Raw genomic sequence first — 22940 nt, forward strand, 5'->3', positions numbered from 1 at the left:
ACCACAGAATCATTATGGCATCAATTATATCTTTTTTCATGTTGAGCTGTTGTTCTTGTAAAATATACCTTAACCGAGAAAAGATTCGCTCGACACTTGCTTGTGTCATTGGCAGACCAATGACAATTTCAGTCAGCCTTTTCAGCTCCATATGAAGGTGACAATGCCACCATTGAAAGATATCCATTTTCCTGTCTAATCCTGGTGTTCTGTCAAAAATTGCAATGACTAATGAGGCTTCATGCATAGCAGTGATAGCACTTTCATGGGAGGATTTATCACTTTCACTAAGTAATTGCTCAATGATACTGTCATCAGTTAAATTGTCTTCATTGTAATTCTTATCACTGGATCGTTCTTTCATCTCTAATTCAATGGAAATGTCGCTATCTGCATTCATAGATGACAGTCTTCTTCACACTGTACATAGATGAGCTTTTGCCACTACTGTACTTTCTGTGGTTCTTTCAATAAACATTGATAACGCGGGTCCATGTAGACAGCAGAGAGGATGGCTGGGTTGCTTAGCATTTTCACTTCCCTTTTTCGCATTGCCTGAAGAAAATCTCCTGACACTGATGTTGATACATTAACATCGACTGCTGAATCCCCTACCAGTTGGCACAGCTTGACATTACACTTCAATCACTAACTGAGGAACTCCCTAGCAGTTAGATTTCTCAGCTGAAGTGCAATTATATTGGTGTGTAGGGGCTTTAAGCTGTGAATCATATAATCAATATTAGCCCACTCATCTTCGGTTAGCTGGAGAAATTAGTTCGCCAGCCCAGTCTGCAAAAGGAAAGACTTGTTTTTCACCACATTCTCTAGCATATCATAAATTGATCCCCAGCGAGTTTCACAGTCCAGTTTGGGTATTGGTACTCCAGCCTGCTGAAACATCAGGCAAAGGTTCTGTGTATGTGTATTTTTCACTATTTTCCTTACTTTAACCAGCAAAGTTTTGATATCATTATTAGCATTAATTACATCAGTAACACATAACTGCAGTGTGTGAACTTCACACCCCACGGATGATACACTGTTAGCTGTTAATTTTATCATATTGATCTCATTTTACACAAGAGCACTGTCACTTTCAGTATTGTGAAAAGAATCGTCTTCAACACTTTCCTCTGAATTGTATTCCAAATCCTGAGCCTCCTCTAGCATGAGCCTCCCTGCCTTGATAACATTGGAGCCGTTGTTAGTGGTCAGTGTGTAGATCTGACGCTCCATGATCCCAAACTTTTCCAAAGAGGTAACTAAGATTGACTGAACCTGTGCATCAGTAGCTCGCCCTGTCATCTCCTTTACAGCTGCTGTAACCACTCTGAGTTTACCATTATGTACTGTCTGAAAGTTTACACCTAGAAAATGACGCCCACATCGAGTGCAGAGATCAGTTTTCACGCATATTAAATGACCATTGAATTCAGTCTTTAAGTCTTCTATTTTCCTCTCAGCAGCTTTGAGGATCAACGATCGAGTTACTTTTTAGCTCAGGGATATTCATAGTTTAAACAAAATAGGTGAAAATAATTTTGAAATTCCGGATTTTTCAAATACTGATTTGAAATTCCAGATTTTTCAAATACTGATAAAGGTAGTCCATTTACAGTCACTGCCTCCACAGCATACTCCTGAACCCTTTCTCTGCTTAGCTCAAATTCAATCACTTCACGTTTTGCTCGCTCACAGCAAGATTCACCATGGTTCGAGAAGTAATTAGAATTTTTGTGTGTGTTTCTTTTTCAGTGATTTCTTCCTTTCAGCCTCCTCTTCAGCTTCATTGTACTACTTAAGTGTTTTCTTCTGAGGTGATCAGTAAGAGGCTTAGAATGTAGCTCAGAATCTGATTTGGGTTAGTATGAATAACCACAATCAGGAATCTTGCACTCAGCAGCTTTCTTCGTGAAGATGAAAAACTTAATGCCAACTAACTCACGCCGATGTCCCATGACCCGTGTTAACAATAAAACAATGTCAATAACATATATTTCACAAACATAGCTATCTGTTTTACCTGTCACCATTTTCTGCTACTGGATTCCATGTTTTTCAAACAGGTCATTGGTATGCGAGTATAATGGACATTGATATACTACACTCATTAATATGTATACATACACAATCACCATTATGAAAAAAATAACTTGAATAATAGAAAGAAACATGTTAACAATTGTTATCATTAGTGAGTATTAAATATGTTTTCCTTCACCAATGCCAAGAATATATAGCAGTAAAGAAAATGTAGAAATCATACTGAATAAAATGTCCACCGATAGCGTAATCAGTTTATAAAACAAAGAATTATTAGGCTATTAATGCAGTACTGTGTAATATGACAAAAAATCATTGCATTATCTTTGAAATGAAGCCTTGAACACAGCAGGATTTAGAGTTGGGCTACGTATGACTCGTGTGCTAGCCAGTATCCTTTTATACACCTGTGTGTGTGTGTGTGTGTGTGTGTGTGTGTGTGTGTGTGTGTGTGTGTCTTAAGTTCAATAGGGTACGGAATGCAAGGAATGTTGAAGGTGTGGACTAAGTCAGAGGAGGGAGAGAGGTCAGGTCAGTTAACGTGAGGTCAGGTAAGTTAACCCCTTAACCATGGGGCGTCACTTTCGTGACGCTCGGGATCAGGGTTCATACTGCGGGGCGTCACTTTTGTGATTCTGTGTTATTTTGAATTCGCATGGGTTTTCAAGTGGTAGTTTATATCATCTATCAGTACTACCAGTGTCCAGCTATACTCAGTTCTGCTAATGTCACCTGTACTCCGATCCTCTGTTGACAATTTAGCCATTCTTCTCCTGTCCTTGACTCCCCCCCTCCTTACCTCCCCTCCATTACCCTCTCCTCCTGCCTGACCAGCTACACTGCGCTACACAAATCCTGGACGGATTTTTCCACTCATTTTATCCATTGCAATGTGCTCTTTGCCCTATTCTTATATAAAATAATATATAAAAGAAAGAGAAAAGGGAATAGATACTGCCATACATCTGGAATGGGCTAATTATCACCTAGCAACACCTCACGTGCACTCGTTCGCTAATTTTCCCTGTTTATTTCCCCTTGAAATTTGTCATACGACCTGTTCTCATAATATAAATATATACAAGAAAGGAAGGGAGAAGCCTAAGTGATATTTACATTCACCTGGAACTACCTAATTTATTATGTATTGTCTAGATTTCCTGCCAATCATTTCATAGTGTATATATTTGCAGCTGTCACCACGCCGACACTGGCAACCCTTCACTGCCCCCAGGCCACAGCATTCAGTTTACTGTCGTCTTTCTAGGTGAAACCACGTCGGATTCGCGCCTGTCCAATTCCGCTGCTTTTTAGCCCCATGCAAAGGGCCCTGTGACCTCTACCCCTACTAAACCTTGTGTGTAGGGGTAATGGGCTAAGGGACTCTGCTGTGAACGTGAACTGGCTAATGTATAAATGATAATGATGGACAGTGACAACGATCTTCCTGGTGACTCTAAAACAGTGCAAGTGGAAATGTAAACAATGTGTAAATAATGTGTAAACAGCAAGTGAAAGCAATAAATGTAAATATAACTGAAAAGAGGAAAATAGTTTTATAAGTTACTGCAAGTGTCAGTGCATAACATAGTGTAAATAAAACAGAATTGTAAATAATGTAAAAAAAATAGAGACTGTAAACAGAAATGTAAATAAGTAGTAATATAAGAATACAAGTATATATACTATGAGAAGTGAAAGTGAAAGTTTCGATCTAGCATGTATAAATACTGGGAGTTTGAAAGTAAAAGTGACAGCTTCGCTCTCTACGCTAGTATGCAGAACAAGAACTGAATCCCTCGAGTGAAAATAAACTACTAGTACTGAAAGAAACTTATAGATAAATATTATATATATATAAATAAGTGTAATAAAGTACTAGGAATATAAAGTGTGAGTGTATTTATAAATAATAAATGGCAGCTGCACCTCAGAATACCATCGGGGCACCAGCATGGGAGGAAAGCTTGTATGCGCTCGTAATTTACACTGCTTTCACAGCTAATATTTTTTTGGAATAGGGATTCCAAACTACTTGAAATTCATAGGATAGCGTTTGTAGTTTTAATATCAGGCAGTGGTAACCATATTACAGGGTATCGTGAAGTGTAAAGTGGAGACTTCGTTACCCAACTTCAGAAATCTCCACAAGTCCTATGGTAGATAACGAAGGCTCAACAAACATCCCAGGGGAAAGCTGAAGGTATGTGCCATATGCATATATAATTTTAATATTCTCGGGCTAATAACTGATTTTTGGCAAAAATTTTAAAAAAGTCAGTCGGAGTGCGAATATCCTCAGGGGATGCGCATGGAGCACAAAAACATCCCCACAGTGAAAGGGTTAAATACACCCTAGAGACCCATATTGGTCTGCTACCATTTCATGGCAGACTGCAGGGAGTGGTGTGGTTCGAAAATGGTACGATTAAACTACAAAATTTTTATCAAACTCTCGTACCGTACCGAACTTGGAAAAAATATCGAAGAGTAATTTCGAACCTTACTTTTCCCACTTTTTCAACTGTACCGTACCGCAACTTACTGCATGCTCTGCTTCTGGGCTAACTAACAAGGCCACACCTTCTCTTGTCTTTCATCTATCAACACCTGACAATCTTCCTTTCACACTTCCAAACTTAGACTCATCGTTCCCTTTCATCTTTGTTTCACTTAAAGCTAACACATCCAACTTTCTTCTCACAAACATTCTCCCAATCTCCTCCCTTTTAGCCTCAATCATACTACTTCCATGCACATTCATAGACCCAATCCTCAGGATGCGGAAATAACTCAATCCCCCATCCCTTTCTATTCCCTGTCTCATTGTGTGTGTGTGTATATATATATATATATATATATATATATATATATGATTCTTTAAATCAGGTATTATGTGGTTCTAGGAAGGAAGCAACTGCAGCTAGGGATGTACATTGTTAACTTTGCCTTTTATGGTCATGTAAGTTATATTAGAAACCAGCTTTTGAAAATACTGAAATCCCAAATCTCATTTAGATTTGAATTTGTAAACCGTTTTACTGTAAGTTCATTTTTCGATGTTGATAATATACCAAAGCCACTGCGTTCGAACATAGTATGTTTATACACCTGTTCAGCTGTACTATTGCGTACACCCGATCCTGACCCTCTTGCTGTTTGCCTGGTGTTGTCTGCCAGCCGAGCTGTAGTAGGTTGTTGCATTTTATGAATGAACTCTGGCAACGTTGGTTACCCTGCTTGTGTTTGGGGTGGATAACATACGTTTGGTTGCATTTATGTTGGTTAATATAAAAGTAAACGATATTGCACCTATAACCTTTAAAAATTTATTGTTTGATGCTGGATCCCATTCCATAACGCCGCACATTAAAGTGTGGTTGTATTATGAAAACGCGAAAACAGTAGCCCTGGCAACATACAATATCAGGCTTACCAAACATTGGTAGGTGGCCACAGTGAAGGAGCAGAACAGAACCGAAATATACGGGAAAATATTTGGTAACTGAATGATGTTAATCATAAATTTTATCTGTAACACCTTTAAGGTATATAAATAGAAAAAAAAAAAAAAAACGCGGGACATTTAATGTGATATGGACACGTAGACTTAAGGAGTAAGAAAGGTTGGCCACCCTTCACCACCAACCAGCCACACCTCCATCCACGCACCAACTCAGATTCTCCTTGACCCAAGATATTGTCCCCTTTCATAAATGTACAGTCCATCAGTTTTAATTTCAAGCCAAGTCACCGTAATACCGTGTATTGTGAACCCATATCATACAACGTCCAAATTTTAGTGATGACAGCCGAACTCCGTTTTATTCAAACTGATACCGGTATAAAACACGAATAAAACTCTCGTAACTGTTATTTTGGTATCGTAAAGGGAATATCTACACAACAGGCGTAAAAATACAGGGCTAGCAATCATTACAAATACAGTTTCTATGGCAATGTGCACAGATGTCAGTCCATAGTTGTAGCTGTAAACTCGAGCATCAAATTATATAAGCTAGTGCATCCCTCCAGCCATCCTCCTATACAACATCCTTTCTACCACAGGACCGCTGTTACAGAGCCAAGACTCCCATTATGAAATGTATTGTCGATGCATTGCCTAATGTAATTAACAGGTCCCGTAATATTTCACACATTATAGCTAATGTGATATGACACAGATGCTAAAATCCACACACCCACATTTGTTACTCAAATGTGCCTTACCACTCTACCTGTTGCCGGACGCCTAAATCCCGTAAGGGGTGGCCACAAACAAATCGTCTCCATGTCGTCCTGTCCAATGCCATTCACAGCCTTGCTCCGAGCTTACACACCCCATCTCTCATCCCCTCCACTCCATCCCTCCATCTCATCCTCGGCTTTCTTCTCCCTCTCCCCCTCCACCTCACGCACATACACTCTCCTCGTTAGTCTCTTGCTTCCACCCTCTCCACATGGCCAAACCACCTCAATGCATTTCTCCTAACGCTTTCTATCACATCCACATCCACACCACAGCACTCCTTCACTTCGTCACTTGTCAGTCTCTCCATGTAACTCCACATGCTTCTCTCAAATAACTCATTTCCATTGCTCTCACTCATTAAAAATAAAAGGGATATGGTATATATAGTATGACAGATAGTAGCATTTTACTTTGCCCTTCATTTTTAACCTTGTAATGTGCTACAAGTTTACCATCCCCTACAAACCTTTGTCCAGGAATATCAGTCGTTACCCCAATGAAAAACATTCACAGCAGAAATGCTTATCAGCCGTATTGACTATCATTATTCTTAGGGGAAAATAATCATTGACATGTCTAATAGCATTGTGGAATAAAACTGCATCATAGCATAACCTATTTCAACATGCAGATTCATACACTAACATCCTGTAACTCTAATCATTTGCCATAAATATTACCACAAAATTTGATACTTTAAGGCAAAATATTCAGTACTTGCTTCATCCTCTATTGTTATCAATGACAGCCTGAAATAGACTGGGCATCGAAGAGACATGGTTGTAGACCAATGTAGGATTACTCCCAAATAATTCCCACTGATTTCTCACGAGTTCCGCAAGTTGCTGTAGAGTCTTCTCCTAAGCTGGTTGCCATGTGTTAACCATGTTACCCCAGATTTTCTTTATGGGGTTCATGTCACATCTCCGACTGGGCCATTCCAACAGTTCCAGTTTGGATGGTCAGAAAACCAATGCTGGACGGTGCGTGGTGTGTGAACCAGGAATCTGTCCTGGACAAATAAAATCTGTCCCTGAAATGGAAGGTCTCGAGCCCATAAATAGGGAAGAAATACCGCCTCCAGGATCTCTATATATTTTGCTGCTGTGAACCAGCCTTCTATTTCTGTTATTTCTTCCATTCCATGGAGAGAGATCCACCAACAGACGTTACACTTCACGTGACCGCTTCGAGTTTCCTAAAAGATGTTTTCATGGGCAAACCTGAAATAATGTAACTTTTAGTATTATACATATATATATATATATATATATATATATATATATATATATATATATATATATATATATATATATATATAATGTAATGAAACTCACTGGTCTACAGTTACGAAAGCAACACAGTACCCTAATACATTGTCTGACATACCTATTGCTTTTGTTTGTAATACGTATTGTCATACGTAATTCGTGGCCGATTTAGCATATATTATACATCTTAATTATGACTCGCTGAACAATCTTAGTAATTCAATCATCTAGTGGGTGCAAAGAGTAAAGTTCTCCCTTCCACTATAAAGTTTCCTTGATTGGAAGCATAATGAAGGCAAGAGAATCAGGAAACTTTAACTGACAAATGTATAACCTGCAATTACTCCTCCTCCAGCAATGCATTCTTCCATAGGACGTTGAAAAAAAAAAATGTTTTTTCGTCAGTGGAAACGGCTCGTCCCCAGTATTTCAAATAATTCTGGACAGGCTGCTCTGTGAACCTCAGCCTCATTTCGTGGTGGTGTACAGTTAATTGTTTTTTCGAAGGTGTCCGGTGATGAATACCATTTTCCTGCAGGCGACTTCTCACGGTGAGGGGAGTCACGTCCACCTGCAGTGTCTCTGTTATTGATAACGTATTTGTAAAAAGGTTGTGACGAACTGCTTCTAGTATTTGCCGATCTTACTCTGGGGTGGTTTTGCGTGCACTTCTTCACCTGGGGAGGTCAGGTAAGTCATCTCTTTCCCCCATCTCTTCAACCATAACCTCACCGTTGTTTTCGAAATGACAAGGTCTGTTGCAATTTCACATAAGCTTCTGCCACTCTCTCTCATTCCGACAATTCGACCCCGCAGAGAGATTCTTTCCTGCTGCCTGTTCATCTTGTCTCATTGCACTCCGTTCATAGCCTTTGGGCTCCGTCAATACTTTGGTTTTAGCACAGCCACCACGCTCCTGGTCCTGTGGTGTGCGGCTGTTCTGACGTCAAGATATTACCCGCACCATCTATTGGCTGATGAGCAATTCTGTCGTAGATATTGTGAATCGGGTAACAACTGTATTTCGTGTAATATTTCCTGGACAAAGTTACAGTGGTAGCATTATAAGGCGTAAATTATTACTAGGTGTCTATGTTTATTGTATCCCTCCTGTTTTGCATGACTGAGTGGTAATACACATTTGAGTAACATGTGTGGGTGTGAATATGTTCGCATCAGTGTCCATACTGAGGATTATCCAAACACTGCTCTACTTCCGGGAACACTGCACTATTTCCGGCACTTGAGGTTGCCTTTCCTAATATTAACATCACATTAGCTATAATGTGTGAAATGTTACGGGACTTGTTAAATACAATAGGCAATGCTTCGACAATATTTCATAATGGGAGTCTTGGCTCTGTAACAGCGGACCTTTGGTAGAAATGATGTAGTATAGGAGGGAGGCTGGATGGATGCATGAGCATATATAATTTGATGGTCCAGTTTACAGCTACAACTATGGACTGACATTTATGCACGTTACCATAACAACTGTATTCGTAATGACTGCTAGCACTCTCTTGTTACACCTATTATTATAACCGTAACCGTTATGATATCACAATAACAGTTACGAGAGTTTTATTCGTGTTTTATATCATGTTACAATAGAAAGGTGTTCGGCCGTCATCATTAAAACCAGACATGGTATGATATGGGTTCAAAATACTTGGTATCACAGTGACTTGGCTCTTGAAATTAAAACTGATGGACTGTAAATTTATGGAAGGGGACAATATCTTGGGTCAAGGAAACTCTGAGTCGGTGGGTGGATGGAGGTGGGGCTGGTTGGTGGTGAAGGGTGGCCAACCTTTTCTACTCCTTACGTCTACGTGTCCATACCACAGTTAATGTCCTGCGTTGTTATTTTCTATTTGTATATCTTACCCTTCGTTAGTCAGGCGGGATGTTTTGGCACCCATTTTTTTTTTTTTAAGCTCATATTTCCTAGCCGGTAATTCGAATATTTCTCCCCGTTCCAGTACTCTCTTGATTCAGTGAGGGGAGGGAGCATGTGGATTGATTTAGTCCTGCCTCTGATGTAGTGAGAGAGGGGCACTCTACACCCCCTCCCCCTTGGGGTGTCCAGTCACCCCATCAAACTAATCATTTAGATCATGTTGTGATAAAGATTTTTTTATTTTATCTTATTTTTGCATATTACCATTATTCCGATTTTAAAAATCACAAAATATATTTTCCTGTCCGTGTTTACCTGACAAATGAGATATGAGTCCATTTGTTTTATTTTTACTGATATTATAATTTATTGTATTTCATTATTATAAATTAATAAACATCATCTACAAGGCATTCAATCTTTTCATTACTGATTGCAGAGATATGCTGACGTGGATGTATGAATATATTTTACATGTTAGTAACACTACATGTATTTTTGTATTAAGGTGTTGTAACAGCCCGCCGGACTAACCACGTCTGAATACCCCACAGGACTAACGAAGGGTTAAGGGTATTACAGATATATTTTGCGATTAACATCATTCGGTTACCAAATATTTTCCCTTATATTTCGCTTCTGTTCCGGTTCTTCACTGTGGCCACCTACCAATGTTTGGTAAGCCTGACATTTGTATGTTGGTAGGGCTACTGTTTTCGCATTTTCATAATACAACCACACTTTTAATTGTGGGGATATGGAATGGGATCCAGCATCATAAAATAAATTCTTAAAGGTTATAGGTGTAATATCGTATACATTTATCCTATATCAACCAACATAAATGCAACCAAACGTATGTTACCCACTCCAAACACAGGCAGGGTTACCAACGTTGCCAGAGTTCATTCATAAAACGCAACAACCTACTACAGTTCGGCTGCCAGACAACTCCAGGCAGACAGCAAGAGGGTCAGGATCGGGTATCCGCAATAGTACAGCTAGATATACTGGGAGTTCAATTAGGAACCTCAAAATTCATTTGTCCGACCACAATGGTTTGTCTCATAGAACATCTTTGCCACTGTCTAACCCAACGTTGTCAGAGATTAGGAATCATTGTTTCGATATGGGCTACACTTGTAATATGGATAATTTCAGTATTTTACATAGTAGTAATGATAGAATGGAACTGCGAATTTTCGAGTCCTTGTACACACAACAAAAAAACTATCGTTACACCTTCTGCGCGATATAAAATGACACACGAATGAAGGTTTTTGATAACAGCCTCCTCCATTGGTATCCCTGCGTGTGTTTGTTGCATATTTATTATAAGCTATATCCATTGCTTCTCCCATGCATATTTCTACCTCGTCCTATTTGGCAACTCACGCACTGTCAGGCTTACCAATCCTAGCGAGACAGCCAGGTTGTTCAGTATGAAACACATCGGACCCCCCTGTAACGATAGTTTTTTTGCTGTGTGTACATTCACACACTTAGGCCTTCATTAAATAATTATGAATCATCAAAAAGTTGTATACATTAAGGTTATAATATTTTGTTGCTATGAATCAGCTTTTTGATACATGTTTCATTGATTCTTTCCTGGGTTCTTTTGCTTCACACTGGACTATTGACGTCTTAGAAGTTTCATGATACTTTTCCTTAGGATTGATTGTGTTTACGATTTTCAGTCATTGCTGCCGACTCACTGAGGTAACACTCTCATTTTATTCATGGAGTTTGTTATACTTATGAAAATTATTTTATATTTTACTTGTATTCACAAAATTCAGTCATTGCTATATGCTCTTTTGAGTAACATATTTTCTTATGTAAATATTTTAACATTTGACATAAACTGCAATGTGTCTCTTAAATGTTTCTAGGTCTGACGATGGGTTATGTTTTCCCGAAACTAGTCACCTGTAATATATATGAACTGGAAAATCACCTTAATTCTCATTAGCTGGCTCTATGCTATAATGTTCCCCACGGGCACCTCAGTTTTGGGGCTCCCAGATTTCGTATGAGAGGGATTTTCCTGGAAGGGTGCTAGGTGTACCGCCCTTCGCTTCGTGGTTCATAGTCACGAAGATCATAGGTCCCGACACCAGGGTTCCCTTCTTTATTAAAATTTGAACATTCCCAGTTCCGTCCTGTACTAAGGACACTGGACGCCAATGGGATATATATATATATATATATATATATATATATATATATATATATATATATATATATATATATATATATATATATATATATATATATAGATAGATATATATATATATATATATATATATATATATATATATATATATATATATATATGTGTGTGTGTGTGTGTGTGTGTAGTGGCAGAGATTGGCTGATTCCAGGAATTCGTGGAAAAAGATGGGGGAGGCCTTTGCTTAGCAGTGGACTTGCAATGCCTGATGATGATGTACATTTTTTTTTTTTTTATGTGTCTGACTCTGGGCAAAGACTTCAGGGCCTATATCTCGGGGGTAGCAGAGTATCCCAAGTCCCAATAGTCCTCCTACACCTCCACATGTCACCACTTGGGTGCTAACACCCACCGTTCATATTGAATACAAGCTAGGGTTGTCTCATACATGACTGGTGTAATGGCATTAGCGGGGGTAATTTTACAACATATCAGCGGGTCATCTGGTAGATCAGGAAAGTCTGCTTTTTTTTTTTTTTTTTATAATGAAATTCAAATCCTTAAACTGTTCCCTGTCCCAGCAAGGATTCGAACCTGGGTCCATCAGGACTGCAGGCCGCCTCTCTACCGATTCAGCCATACTGTAGCTCTTCTGATTTTGAAGGCTCTAGCAAGCTGCCACCATTCAGCCTTGGAAGAGAGCTATAGTAAGACCTAATCTTTAGTGACACCTGGGAATTTAAGGGTTTTTGAACTATGTTAGTATATTTTAAATAAAAACCCATACACCTTGCCAGTCCCATGTGGTTGGAAGTGCTCATGTCTGCGCATGTTTAGTGTGAGAACCATGACATGTTATATCGTCATAGCTACATTACTCTGCCAGGGCACATGCAACAACTTCATTCCACTGGTGAAGATGCTCCCAATGCTGAATGCTACACTATTAGGGCAATATGGAATACTCTGGACCTGCCACCCTCGCTGATCTTTAACCCACTGTGTCCCGTTGACATACATAGGCTCCCAAACGTTTTGTCACTGTGACTCCCGTTGACGTATATAAACACGCCACAATTGCAAGGTCTGTCATTTGCTCATTATTCAAATTTCGCATGTGATTTTTGGTAGGTATAAACGGGACACCTTCTTCCACCCGAGGCCAGGTGGGGACAATGACTTATCCCGCGTGACCTCCCCCCCCCCTCACACGCCATTCTCCTGACAACTCATCTGCTACCAGTGACCTGGCCACTAAAGACATGTCATGCCACGTACGAAATTCAAGGCCAGAATGATTCCCCTGTCGATGACAGTGTGGATAAATTTGTAACAAATAAATAAATATCTACCTATTCTGAGTGGTTTGGAATAGTTACCCCTCCCATAGAAAACTTCTTCTCTGGAGCCTGGCTTGAGAGAATACGGTACCACGTGAAGGTAGGATCTTCTGTATCAGGCATTTAGAGGCTCAGGTAAGCAATTTCTCTCTGAATTTTCGATGTTTCTCATAAAAAGCATAGGTATTAACAAAAAAAAAAAAAAAAAAAAGGCAAAATTCTGCCGGGATTGGGGGAGGTCATTCGTGAAAAATCTGCCAGGATGGGGCAGGTTAAGTTAACCTGGCACTCAGTGACTGACATTCCGTCCATAGAAGTTTGGCCTCCACTTGACCTTTATAGACACCAGGGCTCGACATCTACCACAGTCAAGGTGACTCCTTGGCTTCATCAACCTGTATCCCCCCACCATGTCACTCTGGGCTCCACCTCCATCAAACTCCCTGTGGAATACACTTCGGATACCAACAGTGAACCATCATCTGCTGCAAAATCACCTAAGTGCAATGAGACTTCTCAGCACAAGGTTCCTGATCATTTCTTCCTTCACCTCACCTTCCCAGCCTGCATCAGTTCCTCCAGCATTTTCCCCCCGGGCTGAGTACATCAAACTTCTCTTCAGAGAGTACCAGACTGTCTATGCTTCATTGTCTATCTGAGGTCACCAAGATGTTCCATCCTGATCGGCAGATAGCTGAGGTCAAGGTGTCTGCTGCCACCTCCTGCTTCGTCTTTATCTCAAGACGATGTATGAACATCGTAGACAGGGTCACAAGTGGTGTGCTCCCGTCCTTTTCCCTGGATGTCCAAGAGTCAGTTGATAGGCCTTGTAAGTTCCCTACCTACCCCAACACCCATTACCCTGTCGTCATTGACACTTTCTTGGCCAAAGAACTCTCCCTGGCTTCTACACTACTTGTCATTTCCATCAATGTGGGACGCCCATCAACTGGCTTGTTGCCACCTGGAATCTCCCAGACACTCCTTCACCATCTGTCAATTTCAGTTTACTTCCTGGTCTCCCATCCTGTGAGTTATGTAGAATGAAGGACAAAGAGCTGTGGTGCCTCCAATGCTGGGGAATCGGACATATACTGTATCATGCTACTGCTCTGTCTCAGAGAAGTGTGTGTGATGTGCTGCCAGCCATGCCTCCTGGACTAGCCCATATCACATTGCTTCGCCACCCACCACTGTTGCCACCACTTCTGCTTTGGAACAGTCACCCTTACCTGTACCAGACATCTCGCATTTCCTCATTGTTATAAGCCAGGAGTCGATGTGTGGCATGGTTGTACCAAACGATCAGGCCCTGCCACAACTCCCAGAGCTGTGCTGCCACACTTACTACCACCACCACCGCCATCACCAACACCAGACGCTTGCACCTCACCTGACTCTTCTTCCACTCCAGATTCTGCACAAGTACTTGCCCTCCGTGAAGCCACTGCCTCTCTCATGTCTCGGTACACAGTCCTTACAGCATGGTTCGATGTTACTGAGGCACGCATCAATGGCCTGGGCAGTCAGCACACCAGCATCAAAAGCAAACTTGCTTCTCTTGTTGAGTCTCTTCAGGTTATAATCACTGCTGTCGCCATCCTCACAGAGAAGCTAGATGCTATCATCTCTCACCTTGGGAGGATCAGTAATCTATTGACAAAGGACCCCTCACATACTCCACCACAAAGCAGTGCTCATGCTACCTCATCCCCACCTGACTCCTGGAAACCCCAACGTAAAATTCTCTAAGCGAATGCCACTACATGTTATCTGTTGGAATGGCTGTGGGGTCAGAAGTCATTCGAAACTTGCTGCACTCAAGAACTATGCATTTCACCATCAACCGCATGTTATATTCATTCAAGAAGCTTTTCATGGCTGTCCTTTACCTGGGCAAGAGGCTCCCCCACTTACTGGCTACGTTTCATAAGATCATCTTGCCAGGCATGGTCTCATTAGTTACATTCATTCTTCCATACCACATCAACTTCTCCACTGCTCTGTAGGTGATGCTTTGACCTTTCAGCTTTTTTACGTCATGGTGGGCGATGGCAGGATCCGCTCATGTAACGTCTATTCTGCCCCTGGAAGAATTAATCTCCCTTCTCTCCATACTCCTACAATTCGTGGCATGATCTACAGAGGTGACTTTAAACCACGCTGTGCTCATTGCCTCATGTAAGGCGATGGGTCTCCACATCATAATTTCAAGCACAAGTAAGCGTCAGTGGTTTCCATGGGAATGTTGAGTCTCCCTCTATGCCATCAGAGTAGTTGCGAAGCACTACCACACTGCAGTTGCCAAGTACTGCATAAATAGGGATTCCATTCTTGTTTTTAGCCCAACAAGGGCAGACTCATGACAACATCATGCGATTTATCACTGCCCTCACACCCACCTAAGAGGTGTAAATTACAAAATGACGATGGTGATGAAGAATTTGAGCTCAGAAACACTTGACCTGATGACAAAAAATCAACGTGCTAAAAAAAAAATCCGAAATCAATGACTCAGGGAAGGTAACCAGGTTGATAAGAATTAGCATGGTGGGGGTGTCCGACATACTCCTCTGGATGACCTCTCTCCTACTCCAGATCACAATGGGCTTCCTCTTCTTGAATACATCTGCTGCTACCAACTCACTTGCTGGGAAACTGATGGTGCCATGCTCACTCGTGAAGGCACTCTTGATCACATCATAACATCCAGGTTAGTGCCATCCCACGTCAGGTGTTCTTCCATCCCTACCCTCTTCTCTGACCACATTGCCCTCATCCTTCACTATTCCCTCCCTGCTGGGCCTTCCCTTCCTCACACTCACACCCGCATTACCATACCTCCTAAGTACTGCCCTAAATACTCGTACAGCTCATATATTTGCAGCCTCCTCCCCACATTTGATTTACAGTCACCAGATACTTATATTCCTCCCTGGTAAACTCCACCTATGACTTCCACAGCTGCTATGTTGTAAGATCATGCATTAAAAGTCACCTGAACTCATACTTGGACACATGATCAACACATCCCCCATGCAGATAGGAAGGTGGTGGAAGGTGGTCTCTCTTTCCAAAGGCAACCAGCATCTGACCTTCTACACCAGTACCAAATGTCAAGAGATGACCTAATTGTCCTCCAGCAATGCGTCCATACTGAATCCTGGTGGAAGTTCACAAATAACATCAACCATCAGCCGTGTGGTGAATCCATGTGGCATCAAATAAACCAGGCTGTCAGGAAAAAAACTTCCACCTCTCTCCACCATAGCCCAGCTGAGTACACTTAAGATTTTATTTATACATGGTCCGAACAATCACAAGCCTGCAACCTTTCCTCATACATTCAAGATGTACTCTTCTCACAGCAAGATGTCCGCATTCTCTGTATGATGGCTGCATTACTTAAGATAGAAGATGATGACATGCTGATAACTGAAGGTGAATTGTGACGTGCTCTAATTAGGAGTAAGGCATCAGTTCCTGGAGATGATGGCATCACTTACCCTGTCCTTTGTTTACTCCTGAAAGTCCCTGGCAGCCCCCTACTACAACTCTGCAATTTTTGCATCTGTAAGGGATATGTGCCTGATGCCTGGACCTCCAACATGATTGTGCCCATTCCAGTACCTGGTGCTGAGAAATTCAGACCTATTTCCCTCACTTCCTGCTTCAGCTAGGTGCTTGAAGGCATCTTCCTTACCGGTCTCATGTTTTGGCTGGAGGACAAACTCTCACCCAGATTGTATGGTGTCTGCTACAAAGAAGTACACACCACTGTCTAATGGAACTTTATACCCTCCTCTGCCCCACAAGTGTTGTAGCATTCATTGATCTTGCCATTGATGTTCCAAACAGATACAGTAATATAATCCTCGATCAGTTTGTGGAATCTGGTGTCCAAGGAAACCTCTTGATATGGATATTGGGTTACCAGCGTATCAGAACTTTGTGTGTCCTTTTTAAGGGCATGTGTAGCTCCTCCAAGGTCTTCGAAATCAGCACTCCGCAAGGTGGTGTTCTAAGCCTGTTTCTTTTTAATACCCTTATGCACCGGCTACTCTCTTTTCTTCCTAACATTTCCGGAACCACTGTCACCTGTTACACTGATGATATCTGCAGCCACTCCAGCTCTTCAGAAGATCTTCATTGTTTCCTTCAGTCATTCTATCAGTCGTCTTCCACTTGTGGCCTCATCCTATCCACAAAAGAAAGTATAATTTTCTCATCCTGCAACCCAGGAACGCTTTCAGAATTCACTGTAGGAAATAGTGCCATCCTCCTGAGCATGCAGTACCTCTGCCTAGGTGCACCCCAACCATACTTGAGAGACATAGTGTTCACCCCATCGTCTGAGACTTCCTAGCTCAGATGCAGCAGCGTTTCATTTGCCTCAGTTGGCTCATCAACAATGATACTGGAATCTCTATCTCTGTGGGCAGAACTATTTACTTTGTATTCATACAGTCAGTTGTCGATTACCACTCCCTGTTCTCACTCAACTCCTGATGACATCCATAGAACCCACAGAAAATTTTCGGTACAAAGTAATGAGATACATCCAAGGGTGTCCTATTTCCACCAGAATATTCAACATGCAATTTGAACTCAATCTCCCCCCACCCCCCGGCCCACCCTCGTTGAGGGAATATATGTCAGTGTCTCTTACTTCAACGACAAATGCCTCCACTCTCCCCATCTTGCCTGTCATAATTTTAGTGTCATTAGAACTCCATTTGACCCCACTGCTCCTCGACCTCCACTTCGGCCTGGCGTCCACACCCTCATTAATACGGCCTGGCCCATCCTACAAAGACTTGATATTAATTTAACAGTGGCAAAAATGGACCATGGTCCACCCCCGTAGAGGATTCCTCATCCTGAAGTCTGCTTTACTCCTTAATCCAAGGCAGACCTACCACTCCTCCCAAAACAACTACCTCTGGAGGCCATTGCAAGAATGTCTTCCTCAGTTCCTGCCACACGCAATCTCTACATCAACGATTCCATGCAAAATGATGAAAGTGCCGGATGCTCCATTTATCCACCCAATTTGGACCCACCAGAGGGAGGCTGGATTGGCTACATTCTACCAAACTTGTCTAGCTCTATCTGCTGTAAGCTACAGGGACTCTTGCATGCAGTTAGTCTCCTCTCTCAGCTGTAGGTGTAACTATCTATGACTCTCAGTCTGCCCTTCAAGCCATCTCGTCTCCAAAACCCACATGCCACCACTTAGTTCAACAAATCTTACGTCAGTTAGTTTCAGCTCATGAAAATTCTCCAGCTAATGACAGTGGTGACCTGCACACGAAAAATGGCTGTGGACTGCTCTACTTGATGATGCTACATCCTCTCTCCTCTGCTACAAAATGAAGATACATTCAGCAACTCTTCTCCCTACACTCCATCCCAGGAATTCTGAGTTGACTCAGAGAGTGTCCATCCAACACTACGACCACTTTAGTCTATCTATTCTCAAGTATCGTCAACATGGACTTATGATTCGCAAGCAGTGTTGTGTCTGCTTGACTTCGGCTAGGATATCGTCCTGTCTGCCAAGTCTCTGAGGCAGGGGACGTGCCTCACATCTCCTGCGAACTACGTGACCTTCCTAACACCCACAATCTTCAGCATTACTGCCTTGCATGTCGCTCAGTCATGGACCTACTGCCTAAGGGACAGACCCTGACTGATATATATAATTATCTACGCACAGACAGTCATTTAGATATTCTCGTGAGACATCCACACTATGGTGGATGCTAACTCCTGTATTGTAAACTCCAGTATATCTGTGTAACAAAACAGCATGCCCTGCGAGGTACGAGCTCCTCTGTACATGTACATAATACTTGGCCTCATGGTCCTCTTACTTGGCATGTCGCCCCTTGGGATTAACAAATTCATTATTTAAAGAATAGAGAGAGAGAGAGAGAGAGAGAGAGAGAGGTACACAAAATATGGCACATATACTCAGATCCTCATTTCCATCCACCACTATCACTAACCTTAGTTCATCTTTTTGGTAAGGAAACATGCCAGAGAAAGCTTTCAATATATATACCTTAATGGTGTATTAAGTTACAGAATTAATTTATCATATTTATTGTGTATACTATCATCTTTTTCACCTCTTATAAAATGCAAAGTACCGATATGAATGCCTCGTTATTAGATTATTAGGTACAAGGTCGTAAGAAATAAGGATGTTTGTGTACACGCTAATCGTTCGTGCTTCGATTCTTTGCCACCAGTATTTTTTTGTCACAAAAAATTACAGTACCTTTTTTTCTACCACGTTCGTCAAAGTAAAAAGTTTAAATAAATATTACAGAAAGTACTGGTGCTATATTATTGATGTCTGTCCTGTAGGGGAGCAGTGGGGGGTTCATCAACCAAATGGAACCTGGACTGGGTTGATTGGCATGCTTGGAAGTGGCGCTGCAGACCTCGCCATCGCCAACTTTTTTATTACAAGTCTGAAGGGCCGCATGGATATCATGCATTATAGTTCTCCATTCGATCAAAACGTGAGCATTAGTCTGCTGTCTGTTGTCTTATAATTATTTCTAGTATCATGTATGATTCCACAAACTGTTAGTCACTGCTCAGCTTCATTTACCTCATTGAAACTGGTTACTTTTCTTTTAATATATTATTACTTCACTCCAAAAGTTTAAATCAACCTAAGAAAGACTTGTTATTATGAAATTGCTAACATTCTCTGGATCAGATACTCCAATGCATAGTTTAATTTTTAAGTAAGCATTTTTTACAAGTTCGGATGTGTTAGAGTGATTATTTTCTTTCTTAAAATGCTTTCCGTCGACTTACTGAAAAAAAAAAAAAATGCCAATACCTTCACGCCATGCACCTGAGTGGTAGCTATAAATCATGTGGTAATAATCAATATACTGCATGCCAGGCAGCGTCCTCATTCTGATAATTATTTGATCACTGCAAGCGATATTTCCAGATAATAATTATTTTGAGGTTATGCTATCAGTGTTAATGAAGGCTATATAAATACCTCTCCATTAAGATACAGTAATCCTAAGGCTAATAAAAATCGTTTGGCAGTATCAAATATGAAAAAGTACCAAGATTCTAGATGCGGGAGTTTCAGGACCCTTCTGTTAACATCCTTGATGTTGTATGGTGTGGGAGGGTGAGTTTGTGTGAAGTGGTGTAGGAGGGTAGTATGGTGTGTGTTGTGTCAGGATGTCTATAGACGTTTCCGAAAATCGTTAGTGAGAGCCAAAAGGGCATGGACGTTACTAGAGATGCCTTCGCACCTAATGACACTATACTATGGGAGGACATAACTGAATGACAGCTTCTTAGACAGTGTGTTCGCCCTGGGTAGTAAATAATCTTTTTTTTTTTTTTGGGTATAAAGAAGGCTTGCAAATTATGGCATTTATATGACCTTAATACAAACAAGAAAGAAAATACAGATAAAAAAGCACAACCACGCAATATGTGAGCTGTTGAAAGTTAATCATGTAACAGTTCTAAAAAGCTTTGTTGTGATATATCTGTCCGATCTTACAAATTTTAGTATACTGTATTGTTTTCCTAAGTGTATAAGGCAGAAGCCATAAATATTATTATACATCATAGTTCTCTCACAAAGCTTTTGATGTAATTTCTCCAGTGCAGTAAAGTAGGGAAGTTGGAGCACATGGTTCAGCTGGGAATATTTGCAATTTAACTGAAACTTGGTTAAAGAGGCACATGTGGGACTGGAGTTAAGTTACTACACAATGCATCTCATTTCACAGTATTATACCCTTTTAATCCTATCCTGGCTCATATTTTCGTCTTTCTGCAGGTTGGTTCATGGAGGTGAGTGGCAGAAAAATATAATGCCATGGCTCTACGTTCTTTCCACAGCACTTATTTGTGCTTAGCATCATATTCTAGAGTTAATCAGTTGTTGCAACTCAGTATTCAAGGTACAGACATGGTAATTTTAGGCCAAGTTAGAGTAAAAAGAGTATAGTAAAATTTCCATCCGGCACAAGTAAGTCATATAGAGCTAACATTCAGCTATAATAAAATTTTAGTATGCCTTCCCAGTGTTTATAATGCCTTCTCACTCATTTCCTGTTCTTTCCATGCCTCTTATTCCGTTTTATATTAACAAAAAAAGGACAATAATAGGAAAAACAAATGAGTTAAAAATATCCATACACCAGATCACAGGTGTCCTCCATTCATAAGAAATCTGTAACAGTTGGACTTTAAGAGCCGTTGGTTGAAGGTTTGGGCGAAACCACTCTGGGGAAGCGGGTTCAAAAGAGGTGCAGTTCAGGGAATGATAGAATTCTGATAGGCAGAAGCTCTGCAATATGGCACTGTGACAGTCCAGGCATCAGTGCTACCAGATGCTCATGTAGCACTGGGGAAGGCTTGGAGAAGTGGTACAATGGATGCAACTTCGTCTGAGCATTTGCCATAAAAGTATCTATAAAATAATGCAAGGGAGGCAACATTCCTTCTTACTTGAAGGGAGGTATTTCATTTGTAATAGTATAGTTATTAACCCATTAGTTCCCATTGTTGCTGTGCATGGGATTTTGGTGGAAGGGTGCTAGGTGCACCACCCTTCGCCTATCGGCTCATAGTCACGAAGTTCATAGGTCACTACCCGGGGGGTCTCTTCCCAGTTTCGTCCCATATTGGGGACACGGATCACAAAGATGTTAAATAAACTAATAGATCCATTGCTGTTTAACCTCTTAGTTCCTAGAGTTGATGTGAGCGAGATTTTGCTGGAAGGGTGCTAGGTGCACCACCATCCGTCTGTTCGCTCAAGTCGCGAAGCTCATCGGTCCCTATCCCAGGGTTCTTTTCTTTATCAAAATTTGAAAATGCCCAGTTCCGTCCCATACTGGGGACAAGGGGCGCAAAGAGGTTAATAACTCTTACAGCCTTCTTGTGAATTTTGTCTAGTTTTAGTGCCACCTCTACACATCCATTCTACATGGGTGAGCAATATTCCAGCTGAGAGCACATATAACTCTTGTAAATTATAGCTAGTTGCTCGTCAGTGAAGAATTTACAGACTCTGTACAATAATTATAGTTTCTCTGAAGCAGTTTTAGCAAGTGATCTAACATGAGAGGTCCAGCTTAGGGTACTGTTAAGTAAAACAGGGAGAATTTCAATACTTACGGTAGGAATAATAGTAGCACTGAACGTACTCTTAATATAGGAATCAGGCAATATCCGTCTATTCGTAAATTGCATATATTTTTTTTATTTTACTAGCATTAAATGAGACAGTGTTATTTGTCCCCATTCAGTGATCTAGATAAGTCTTGATTTATGGCGATTGCTTTACTGAGTTGTGAGTTCGAGATACTGAACTCTGTGAATGGGTGTTTAAGTGTGAACGAACTGTGAGGTGTAGAGTCATCTGCAAATGAATGGCTGGGATTATGAGTGACAGATAAGAGATCATTAATGTGAATTAGGAATAGGGTTAGAGCCAGAACTGATCCTTGTGGCACTCCGGCATTAATCGAGTAGAAATTGGAGTATACATTATCTACTTTAACTCTTACTTTTCTGTCGCTGAAATATGGAGAAATCAGAGGAACAAAGCAAGGAAGTTTGGATGCAGGGAATGATGCCACACTCTGTCAAAGCTTAGAAAATATCAAGTGCTACTGCATGATTATCTCCATGTTGGTCAAGTGCCTGATGGATGGTATGAGTCAGGAGACTGAGTACATCAATAGTGAATATTCTGTGACGAAAACCATACTGCCTATTGCTAATTTAATAGATTAAAAATGTTTAACTATGTGCTTTTTAATTACTGTAGAGTCTCAAATACTTTACCAAGAGTAGACGTGATAGCTATTAGTCTGTGGTCAGAAGGGTCAGAGGAACTTCCTTTCTTCGGAACTGGGTGGATATTAGCTACTCTTCAAGAATC

The 22940-nt window shown here is 41.0% G+C and overlaps 1 protein-coding gene across 1 annotated transcript in view; it reads left to right on the forward strand.

The window, feature by feature from the left end:
* The first annotated feature begins 13657 nt into the window (after positions 1-13657).
* LOC145396977 (putative glutamate receptor) overlaps positions 13658-22940 on the forward strand; it is a 61069-nt gene continuing 51786 nt past the window's right edge. The window contains exons 1-3 of the mRNA XM_080270207.1: positions 13658-13817; positions 14403-14726; positions 19364-19521. Coding sequence (XP_080126333.1) covers positions 13658-13817; positions 14403-14726; positions 19364-19521 — 642 coding nt within the window. The remainder of the gene's footprint in view (positions 13818-14402; positions 14727-19363; positions 19522-22940) is intronic.

The sequence above is a fragment of the Coenobita brevimanus genome, chromosome 40 (genome assembly GCF_032717465.1).
Source record: "Coenobita brevimanus isolate Jiangsu-jjx chromosome 40, ASM3271746v2, whole genome shotgun sequence".
NCBI classification, from domain to species: Eukaryota; Metazoa; Arthropoda; class Malacostraca; order Decapoda; family Coenobitidae; genus Coenobita; species Coenobita brevimanus.